The sequence below is a fragment of the Hippoglossus stenolepis genome, chromosome 22, assembly GCF_022539355.2.
Source record: "Hippoglossus stenolepis isolate QCI-W04-F060 chromosome 22, HSTE1.2, whole genome shotgun sequence".
Classification (NCBI taxonomy): domain Eukaryota; kingdom Metazoa; phylum Chordata; class Actinopteri; order Pleuronectiformes; family Pleuronectidae; genus Hippoglossus; species Hippoglossus stenolepis.
The window spans coordinates 686,092-697,299 of NC_061504.1; the positions used below are offsets into that span (position 1 = coordinate 686,092).

Here is an 11,208-nt window from a genome sequence, read left to right on the forward strand (position 1 = left end):
TTGTAATTGAAGGGTACTTATGGAACAGTTTCTATACAAATATTATTGTTGGTTGTTTTAAACGATAAATTCACTCTAATCTCACATCTCGCATCGTTACCTCCTGTCTCCAAAATGTTTAGCATGGTCGAAATTGAGTTTGTATACTATTGTGCATATTCTCCCATCAAGTTTGTTTTTATAGATCCAAACTTTTGCATGAAGGTACACATCTTGCACACTTGCACTTTTGTGCGTATGCAATGGTTATAAAATGAGGCCCTTGTTCTTTAGCTGGGTAATAGAGCCTGACCAATAAGTCAGTAACAAGACCTCATTCATTTAAGATATAATATAGTTTTAGTGTCTATTACTTTGTCCAGTGAGCACTTTCAAATTAATTCTTCTCCAAGCTGTGAAATGTCCTTAGTTACTCGCCTTATTATCATAATTTGATAATTCGGCTTATTCTAACTACTACATACGTAAAAATATATGTATTTATGCCAAATGACACATATATCTGAGGATTTAAGCTAAATATTAATAGCTGTGTAAATCAGAAAGTTTAGGGGTTTGTTTTTTAAACTGATTTAATGAGCTGGTGTTTGCATGACCATTTCACAGAATGTTATTGTTCAGCGATGGTGATCATACAACAATTAATAAAACATTATCCACAGAAAAGAGAGGAAAGCCAAAGGAGAGCAATGCCAAGTTGGTGAGTACAAAACTATTGGTTTAAAATGTACAGAAATCTACATCATACAACTTGTAAATTTATACTTGTGGATTCCCAACAGGCAGTGCACACATGGACATGCCCTATGTGTTTTTAACTCTCAGTCTTACCTTACCCAAAGACCCCATCCTGAGGAAGCAGCACCTGGAGGATCTATGACAAAGATCCATGGCTCCTTCAGTTTCATGCAGGTGGAATTTGGCTGTTTGCAAGCAAAGAACATTCCTATTCAATAACAAACTTTTCCTTTAAAAACCTAGTACAAGATGAAATTACTTACTTAAGTGTCACGTCATATGCCACTAATGACAGTAACACATTTTAAATAAACCTGTCTTCTTTAAGGACTCTGTCCTTGATGCAGAGAGCTCCTCTAATAATGGCCACCCTGGACTGGGAAGAGACAGTCATCTGGATTGCCCTCTCCTCTGGGTAACTTGGAAGTCACCTCCTGTAATTTGGACAAATTTCCAGCTTAAGGTGGACTAAATATCTTTTTTTTTTTTCTGTAGCTTTAAAGGTCCAGTGTGTTTTTTAAAAAGAAAAAAAAAAAAAAAAATTAGGTGAAAGGGATCTATTGGCAGAAATTGAATAGAAAAATAATCCTGATGTTTTCACTAGTGTGTGATCACCTAAATTGTAGCAATTGTTGTTTTCTTTTACTCTAGAATGGGCCCTTTTATATTTACATCAGGGGGTCCTCTCACGGAGGCTGCCATGTTTATTACAGCTGTCCAAACTAGACAAACTAAACACCTTTTGAGTTTTTCTGACAACTGAAGGTTCCCCAAAGGTTCTCTTCATGTTTGAAAGGGGAGGGTGAGGGAGAGGGGTGGTCCAGCTGCAACATGCAACTACACCACTAGAGCTCACTAAATCCTACAGACTGAATCCTTTAATGAAGACTCATTAACATTTTTCACTTTTTTAGTGCTTTGAAACATGTATTTTGTGCAAAATTATGTAAAGTGGGTAGTTTGTTGACTTTGCTGCTCCCCCCCTTCAGAAAAATGTGAGAAATTTGTTGAAGCACGCAAAATGCTCTTTTGGCTGCATAGAGGAACATGCATCTTCGTATTTTAGCCCCTCCCAGGCAATATATATAGCTGAGCTGCCTTATTGCAGCACCAGCTTGTCATGCCCTTACGGCCGTCTCCTAGGGAACAGAGCCTGGGACGAAAAGTTATTATTTTGTACCGTTAGACGTTAGGTTGAGTACTTGCATTTAAAGAAATTATTCTGATGTTACCTTGCTTGCTGCCGCCATTACCTCTTAGAAAATAGTTTGTCACAGAAGTGCAAAGACTCTTTTGTAGGCCACATTTGAAGGGGCCTCCAAATTTTGGTTTCTAGTCACGCCGCTGTGACGCAACCAGTCCTCAAATGCAGCTTCTGAAAAGGATGCGGCCCTGAATTAAGACACAGCATATGTATTTATTTTTTACTTCGGCTGGCAGGATTTGGCATAAACCTATATTAATGCAACAAGCATACAGCGGACAAACCTCATTATAACACTTACCTGATTTAAGATCATCTGTCATTCCCTGTGTTTGACTTATTTTGTACATGAACAGACGGGAGTGAAACCGATACCCTGCCTCTGGCTAGGCTGTTGCACATATACCACAAATGACCCCATTTTCCTCCCAGGACAAGAGGGAGGGGGCAGTTTAAAGAAAAACAGCCATTCTGAAAAGGGCTCTTCACACAGGGTTGAGAATGGGTTTTTGGTACTATTATCACAAATGTTTTAACCTTAAACTATGTCCAATCATGGAAAAGGGGTATTATATTTCTACTTAGATTTGTAGCACATGTTCTTCATCAGTGCATGTTGTTTGCTGTTGGGATTGTTTCAGCAAACTTCTTTTAAGGTCAAACTTTGGCCTCTTTAGCCCGGGCTGTCAATATGCATTACCAAACTATAGAGTAACCAACATCTCTTCACCCTGTTTGGGTTCAGCTGGTTGATTAATGTACATTTGTGAGTTGGTTAGTGCAGATTGAATCTAATAACAGGTTTGGTGGGTGTGGGTATTAAAACACCCTGACCTGTGCATCACTATAGCCAGTTAACCTTTGTGTCCTCATTACAATCAGCAGCTTCAGCTAAATGTTTGGGAAGCGTTGCCTCCCCTTGTCTCTTATTAGTGCTGCGTATGCTGTTGGGGACTGTTGTCTGTGCCTTCATTCTCCCTTGCCTTGATTTCTGGTTTGTCATTAGCTTTGTCGCTCCAAACCATGGAAACTGAAACATTATCTCTCTATCCCCTGACTGAATTACACGATCTGCCTCTGGAGGTCACATGAAGACTTTTAGTTACTTTCAAAGCCATTTGTTCAAATTAACATTTTCACAAAGCTCCCTTTGGTCTGGCCACCAAATACTATTTTACAATTTTGACTATTTCTTAGTGTTATTATTAGTTTGTTTGGAGTCGTGGAATTTAGTTTTCAGGAAGCTACAGCCTTAGATTTTGGAATGTGATTTCCTTTATGTATGATCTTTCCCCCATACTAAGTAGTTCAGACAGACTTGAGAAGCCCAGCGGATTTCCTGCTCAAAGCAATTCATGTAAGCATATCTATATCAGTTGTGACTTAAGTGACAATGATTTGGACTTCACTTGACTTCATCCTCATCCCCCACTTAGTCCACCCCACTGCCTACTAGGCTTACGGAGCACAAAGCCAGTCTGACCAGTGGAGATCAGTGCCTGGAGTCCAGTAACCTGGAGCTTACCGCAAAGGACACACCTCATGTAAGAAGCAACTCATTGGTAAGCGATGCAACATGTGTTTAAATCCCCGCTCCAAGTGGCCGTTAAATGTGTATCTTCTATGCAGGAGCCACTTCAGTTGGCTGATAAAAAGGCATTTCCCTCACCGCCACTGTACCGCAGGGAGTCCATCATTTCTGTGTGCCTGGATGAGAGGAGCCATCCTCATGTAAATGACCATTCTTGACCACGTCAACAGACAAAACATATTTCTGTTAAATGATGTTAATTGACTTTTAAACAATGGCTTTAACCTTTCTCTGTATACCACAGACACCTGTTGCTGAGTTTGAGCTCACCCCATTACATAAGCATTGTCCATGCAATGGGGTGGGATCTTGCACCCCTACCACCCCTCAGGGACAGACTTTCTCTACACCCCCCACCAGGAGATCTCTCCCCTCTGCACAATTTCAGGACATCCATTCTGTAAGTCTTACCAAAGTATTATTAGGTCTTGTTTTTCTGCCATAAAAGACCACAGGTTTGACTCCTACCATAGAATTCTGTCACTTTCTAGTTCCGTATTGAAAGATGTGCATCTTTAAAATATGTTATGAAATATAATTCATGAGTCAATATTTACAAGTAGGTGGGGCAGACAGATTTGGAGACTGTCAATAAAAATGGTGCATCTCAGCTCAAGAGATGTTGGGGATACTCTCGGTATTGGCATATGTAAAGCAAGGGTCCATGGACTGATTGTAACCACCAAAGGCAAGCTGAGCTTACATTGTGCGATTGGAGCCTGATTTTGATGCAAATTGAGTTGTGGGACTTGTATTAGAGTCGGGACGATTTTCATCTTTTGCATTGTTTGTCGTACAGCGTACTTTTCACCAAGAAAAGCTTTTGGTGCAGTGTGGGATATTCTATGTGCTGCACACTATGCTTTTGGATTCTTTCTTTTTTTATGGGCGTGTGGCTGTAGGTCAAGGTCACATGATCTTGCGTATCTCACGGTAATCAGGAATACCCAAAGGGAATTTCATTACATGTGGCACAAACATTTGCTTAGACTCTTAGACTAATAATAATGGCTTGAATTTATATAGTACCTTTCAAGAGACCCAAGGACACTTTACATGTGTCAGTGGGGCAAAAGAGGAAATGAAAGAAAGTAATTTGCACAAAACAGGACAGAGATAAACGGCACTAATGGAATGGTGGAGCGTTAACTGAGGCCAAAGGCCTTTGTGAACATGTGGTGTTTGCAGAGTTCTAGAGGGTGGGGGCAGCGACACAGAAAGCTCTTTCGCCAAAGGTTTGCAGTTTGGGGATGCAGAGCAAAACCTGTGTTTTGAGAACTGCAGCCTTCTGAGCAGAGTGGAGGTCAGTTAGATATGGTGGGGCTAGGGCATGGAGGGATTTATAGGTGAGAAGGAGGAGTTTGGACTTGATGCGGTCTTGATTAGGAGACAGTGGGGGTGAGTGAGGCTAGGGGTGATGTGCTGCCAGGGCTTAGTGCGGGTGAGAACCCTAGCAGCAGAGTTCTGCACATACTGGAGTCTGTTCAGGACATTGTCTGGTACACTGGACAGGACTCCATAACAGTAATCCAGGCTGGAGGTGATATAGAATTTGGTGGTCAATTGTATCCATCTTAATTTCCCCCACATTCCATGCAAGCTATGATTAACCATGTCCAAAGTGGTGATGCACCTGAAACTGTTAATGATAATGGATAAAATTGCCTGAATAATATCAACGTTGGCAAACGCATGGATAAGCCTTGATTGAATTTCAGTCAGTCTCTAACACTATTGACACATGAAGTGTAAATGGGGTAAATGCTTGAACCCCATTTATTGGTGGCCACTAAAACGTTCGTCATATTAGTGTAAAGGTGAATAGCCTCAGTTATCCAAAAATTGCGTTTACAGTTTCAACATGATAGTTCTCCCGAAAAAAAGAGGGTAAAATAAGCATATACATGCATACAAATAAGAAAAACAAATAGACAATTACACATGGGCTAGTCTAAACAAATGAGTCTTAAGCTGCTTTTTGAAGGTTTCCACAGTGTCCACAGATCTTAAGACCAAAGGGAGAGAGTTCCGAGGTTTAGGATCCACAACCGCAAAAGCACATCTCCATTAGTCCTTAGTCTGGATTGGGGAATGACCAGCAAACCCCGATCAGAGGACCTTATAGACCTGCTGGTGACATTGGGCTGCAGCAGATCTCTAATGTAGGCAGGTGCCTGACCATGCAGTGCTCTATAGGTGATCACAAGAACTTTGAATTGGATTCTGAATTGAATGGGTAGCCAGTGAAGAGTAATCAGAATCGGTGTCACATGAGACCTTTTGGAAGACCTTGTAATGAGTTTAGCAGCAGCATTTTGGACCACTTGTAAACGATCCAAGAAAGTTTTGCTAAGGCAGGTGAAAAGTGAGTTACAATAATCAAGATGGGATGATGTAAAAGCATGAATGAGAATTTCCATCTTTGCTTGAGAAACAATGGGCCTGAGTTTTGCAATGTTTCTGAAAAAAGAAGAGCGAATCAGACATTTGACATGTTGGTCCAGAGTCAGGGCCTGGTCCATAGTGAAACCTAGATTTCTTATAAAGACCATCCCTTCTCTTCGGGACAAGACTAGGAGGGGCAGAAATGAGGACTTCTGTTTTATCTGCATTTCAAGAAATGATCTGTCATCCAGTTCTTTATAAGTTATTTAAAACTCAGTTTAGCGATGTACAACCGGAACCTTGAAATCTAGTTCTGAATGGGACTGTGCAGTTTCTTAACTACTATGATATCCATGTGCTTCTCTCTGTAGGTCTTCAAGGTGAATACATCATCTCCCCAGAATGGGGAACTGAACTACAAACCAGAATCTGTAGTTTTCTCTGAGTGCAGTTACAGTACTGCCAGTACACAAACCCCACCTGAGTTTGCGCCCTCAGAAGACGAACCACAGCCCAGTATGTTGAACCAATTTTGTTTCTAAACTTTCAACCTACTTGTGTTGAATGGTCAGTAGTCACTTGTTTGAAACACATTTTGTGGTCCATCTTCTCTCTAGTGTACCAGTCAGATTATATTGTGGAAAATGATGTGCAGATGTTCCTGTCCCCTGGCCGCTCAGGAGGAAGCATGTGTCGACCTGGTCAGTCATACTACACTAGAGGATCCGTGAGAGGTATGGCAGCAAGGGACTGGCACCAAACTTTTGCTTTTCTAGCTGGCATTGAGGCATCTATTCTCAGCTTTCCTATTTCTTATTGGATTTTCACCACTTTCCCTTCTTTTTCGAGACAGCTGTTCAGAGTTTGTTGTTGTGTGTCACATCCTGGCTGATGTCTAAAGTAGCACCTTGGGCTGAAATCAATCTTACTGAGGTAGTCCTGAGGCTTATCACTGATTTGTGTTCCACGGCAGGAGGATCCTACATTCCCCAGGCTCATCTCAGGGATTCTGGTCCTGTCCGCTATGCTGTAAGGGTAAGTAAATCTGTATTTGTCTATGAAGTGTCCTTATTGGCTCTGGGACTTAGAAAGTATTGTAACTAGTTTATGAACTTTAATTTCTTAACTGGGTTTGGATTATAGACCAAGCGGCCCAAACTGTAATTGTCATTCCCATTAAACATGTATTTTCAGTAAACTAATGGACCAGGACAAGTTATTCCCTGATTGGATGCCAAAAAAGTTAAAGGGATAGTTCACCCTCAAAAGAGAATTCACTCATTATCTACTCAACACTATGCCGATTGAGGGGTGGGTGAAGTGTTTGAGTCCACAAAACACTTGAGGGAGTCTCAGGGGTAAACGGTGTTTGAGCAGAATCCAATACAATTGAAGTAACTGGTGACCAAAGCTTCAGATGTAATAAAACAACAGAAAAAACATGACATGCCTCCGTGCTGCTAGTGTGGTCATCCAAGTGCCGCAAGCCCCGACATTCAAATTCGACTCGAAACGAGGTCATTTACACTGTTTTAAGCCTAAAGAGATATTAAGTTAAATGCCCTATCCCGCAATGTTAAAGAATTGGAGAATTTCTTTTTCCTGGATCCGCCCCTGATCCTGATCAGCAACAAAATTGAATGGGTTCTTTCCTCACTCATGCTGCACCCTTATAAGTTTTGTGGTAATCTGTCCAGTAGTTTTTGCATAATCTTGCTAACTAATAGACAACAAATGCAGATGAAAACCTAACCTCCTTGTGGACCAAGCTAGCTAAAAACTCCCCAGAGGAGAAGAAGCCATGATACTCAAATTATCATCATAATGGTTTATTATGTAACTGAGCATGCTTGTGCTCATGCAGCGAAGAAGCACATACTTGGACTCTGCCCTGAGGTAAAGTCACTAATTTGTCTGCTTTGACTGTGTATAATGTATATGACAATTCCTCTACGGTATTTTCTCAGGACCCTGGATACCAACACAAAAATGAAGGAGGGAGGCATAACTCCAGTGGTGAGAACCAAAGTTCTAACTTATCAGCACTGCTTTCTTGTAGTTTGAAACTGCTCATGGGTTCTTATGGGGGGGCTTATGAATACATTTTTCTGCACTTGGTAGCAACAGAATTTATCGGTCTGAATACACATCCCTGGTATCTGGGAGAAAAATATCTTGTTTCTGATGAACAGAGTTGCATAAATCATTTGAAATATTTTCATGGGCATGAAGGTCCGGGGGAAAAAGAAGCAACTTTATTTGGGGTGATGAAAATCTGGTTTGTAGGGATGAAGTCAAAGGGGTCTCTTCATAACAGCTTGCTGTACTGACTTTTATCATAAAGTGTGCCCGATTGTTGGGGTGATGTTGTTGGATAAATTCGTGAATTTTATTTAATTATGGATGGGATCAAACTTGTGTTCAGGGGCTTTTTCAAACCTATAATTAGCTCTTCTTCAAAATGATGGATGAGTTCGATTAACATTTTTTCTCATTACCACTTAGTTCAGTTTGTTTTCACACCCAAAAAAGTAAACAAATGCATTGCCTAATAACCAGGTTCTTTCACTCTGATCATTGGTTCGATGGGTCTGGGTTGGGAGTGAGAAACTAAACACAGGATGATGATCCTGAAAAGCCCCCTGTCTACCCAAAGAAGACACTGCTCTTGGTTGCTTGTCTATGGAGGGTTTTCTGGGCCAAAACTATATATAGTTGCATACTTGTCAAAGTCTTCATTTTGTTTTAAACCACCTGTAGTGCATGGTAGCCATAATTGCACCCTTCACCCTGCTTCTTTTTTTTTGTTACAGCAGCATGGAGTGATTGTTCCCAGTTGAGTAGCCCAGACCGGGAGGGATCCTTCACCATTGTTGACTCTGGGCTAGGTGACTCATTGTCAGTCTCCACTGTGGAGGTCTCACTTACTCCCCACAGCCAACACCACCCTGCAATGTTACCAATGCAACTCTACCCACTCTCCCAGCCTCTGCAAGTGGCCTTCACTGCCTCTCGCACTGCCAACTTTGCCCCGTGTAATCTGGACCAACCTATTGTGTTTGACCAGCTACACAGCAATCTGGGGGAGATGTACGACACCCGTATCGGCCGCTTCACCTGCCCTGTCAACGGAACGTATGTCTTCATCTTCCACATTCTGAAGCTCGCCATCACCGTGCCGCTCTATATCAACCTCATGCGCAACGAGGATGTGATGGTGTCCGCTTATGCCAATGATGGAGCCCCAGATCATGAGACAGCCAGCAACCACGCCATCCTGCCTCTCTTCCAAGGGGACCAAGTTTGGCTTCGTTTGCATCGTGGTGCTATCTATGGCAGCACCTGGAAGTACAGCACCTTCTCTGGCTTCCTATTGTACCAAGACTGAACTGCTGTCAGCTGAACAGTCCTCCCAGTGTGTGGGGTGGTTGCTTTGCACTGAATGGCGATTAAACTGACATTTTAGTGTTGTGGTCAGGCGACATACAAGTGTGCTTTTTTTCTTTCTTTCTACAATAAAGACCATTCATGACAAAGTGTCAGTGGCCAAATTATATGATCCGTATTCCAGTTAACAACTCCATTTGAAATGGGGATTATATTTATCAAAGTTACCTGATTGTCCACGAATGTGTACTTCAGGATGGTTGTGCTCAATTTGAGTGCGATACTAGTACAACTGGGCCTTGACCACATCATCTTGCTGTTGCACTTAAGTTGTTCAGTCATTTGCTCACTGGTTTCAGTGAAAACTCTAATGTAATTTTGTGCCTTTTGTAATCTGAATGGCTTTTGACTAACAAAATGTGGAACATCAAATTAACTGAATGTATGGCTGAATTGTAACTATCAGAACTCCACTTGAAGCTGAACTCGTGCATTCAGTCTATCATTGCTGTGTGTGAATCTGAAAGACAGATTGTGTTCTGATTGGGTGGTGGGTATAGTGTCAAACACTAAGCCATATTGTTGTCCAGAAAGATAACTGTAAAAACATCGACGTGGTCCCTTCATTTTCCGAATGTTAAATAAAATATGAGCAGTAGTGTTTGGTTTGTCGTGTTTTTACTATTACAAATGTATGTTAAGTATGGACATTTATTGAGATGTGCAGATATTCAGAGATGTGCATAAATATCTAAAACCTTCAAGGTTCTTAATCGTAGGCTTTTCAATGTGCTCATCCTTAATGACTTTGCTGTCAAACTATCTAGAATTGTGACTCCAATTTCCACATATGATAATGACGACAGTGCAACATGATTATCTTGTGGTTTAGCGTGTGTTTTTGGCCCCCAACCGAAATTAATTGCAAAAATGGATACTAATAATGGTCAGAGGTTTCACAGGCACTGTTATCGCACTGCGGTTGTATGCCTCCGCCAGCCCGTGCAGTTTGTGTACATGTATATATTTTTTTCTGACCAGATTCATAAACGGTCACTGTGACCTTTAACCACTGAAACCTAATCGCTGAGGGTATTTCTTAATGCTACAACCTCAGTTTAAGAATTAACTGATTGTGGTGAAAAGTTTCTTACAAAGCACATTTTTTCCCTTGTGAATGCGATATCTCCGGAACGCCTTAAGGGAACCCTTTCACAGTTGGCACAAACATTCACTTGGATTCAAGAATTATCTGATTTGATTTCTAAGATCATGGTGATCTCACGTTCCTTTGAATGTCAGGACTGCCCATAGGGAATTTTATTACATCTGGCACGATTCACTTTAGCACACCTGATTATAGGTTGGAGGTCAAGGTTACTGTGACCTCTAAAACCATGTCTTGCCTTTTGAATGGGATATTTGAAAGGAATTCTTTCAAAATTAGCAGACCTGTTCACTTGGACTCATGGATTAACAGTTTAGAATTGGGTGGTCCATAGTCAAGGTCAGAGTGGCCTCACAAAACATTTTTTGTCCTCTTGAATGTGATATCTCAAGACTGCTGTAGTGGCCGTTTTACTTTGTTCCACATTACCAAAGGCCACTTATATTAAGCCTGCAGAGTGTTTAAGTCTGACTCGTGTCCAACATATATACTTTGCCTTGTTGTGAAAACCCAATGTCGACACACTTCCAGGAGGCAGGTAAATCTTGAAAGGGTTTATTTTCCAGTTCCAGCACAATTTACAGACACCTTATATTGGCCCTCAGCGATGCTGTCTTTTCACGATGTCTTTTCACGGTCAAAAACTTATTGTGATCCACTGCTCAGACTTCACACTCACGACGATTTTCATGCGGTCATTATCAACAACATGCATGTGCACTGAACTGCATTACG

At 41.3% G+C, this 11,208-nt stretch overlaps 1 protein-coding gene across 4 annotated transcripts; it reads left to right on the top strand.

The window, feature by feature from the left end:
• Nucleotides 1-1,124: 1,124 nt before the first annotated feature.
• On the top strand, nucleotides 1,125-9,963 carry LOC118101969 (caprin-2). Of its 4 annotated transcripts, none has more exons than XM_047338473.1 (10): nucleotides 1,125-1,153; nucleotides 3,247-3,299; nucleotides 3,379-3,504; nucleotides 3,572-3,673; nucleotides 3,778-3,933; nucleotides 6,290-6,434; nucleotides 6,536-6,652; nucleotides 6,892-6,953; nucleotides 7,886-7,934; nucleotides 8,732-9,963. In XM_047338473.1, coding segments are annotated over exons 6-10 (804 nt in total). In that variant the 5' UTR covers nucleotides 1,125-1,153; nucleotides 3,247-3,299; nucleotides 3,379-3,504; nucleotides 3,572-3,673; nucleotides 3,778-3,933; nucleotides 6,290-6,433; the 3' UTR covers nucleotides 9,307-9,963. The 4 variants fall into 4 exon arrangements, with proteins under 4 accessions (XP_047194429.1, XP_047194432.1, XP_047194430.1 ...); XM_047338476.1 differs by having other exon boundaries at nucleotides 3,379-3,486; XM_047338474.1 differs by having other exon boundaries at nucleotides 1,126-1,153; nucleotides 3,250-3,299.
• The last annotated feature ends 1,245 nt before the right edge of the window (nucleotides 9,964-11,208 follow it).

Coding starts and splice junctions, on each gene's coding strand:
- LOC118101969 (XM_047338473.1), top strand. Junction 6,653..6,891: donor CACTAGAGGATCCGTGAGAG/GTATGGCAGCAA, acceptor GTTCCACGGCAG/GAGGATCCTACATTCCCCAG. Junction 7,935..8,731: donor AGGGAGGCATAACTCCAGTG/GTGAGAACCAAA, acceptor TTTTTGTTACAG/CAGCATGGAGTGATTGTTCC.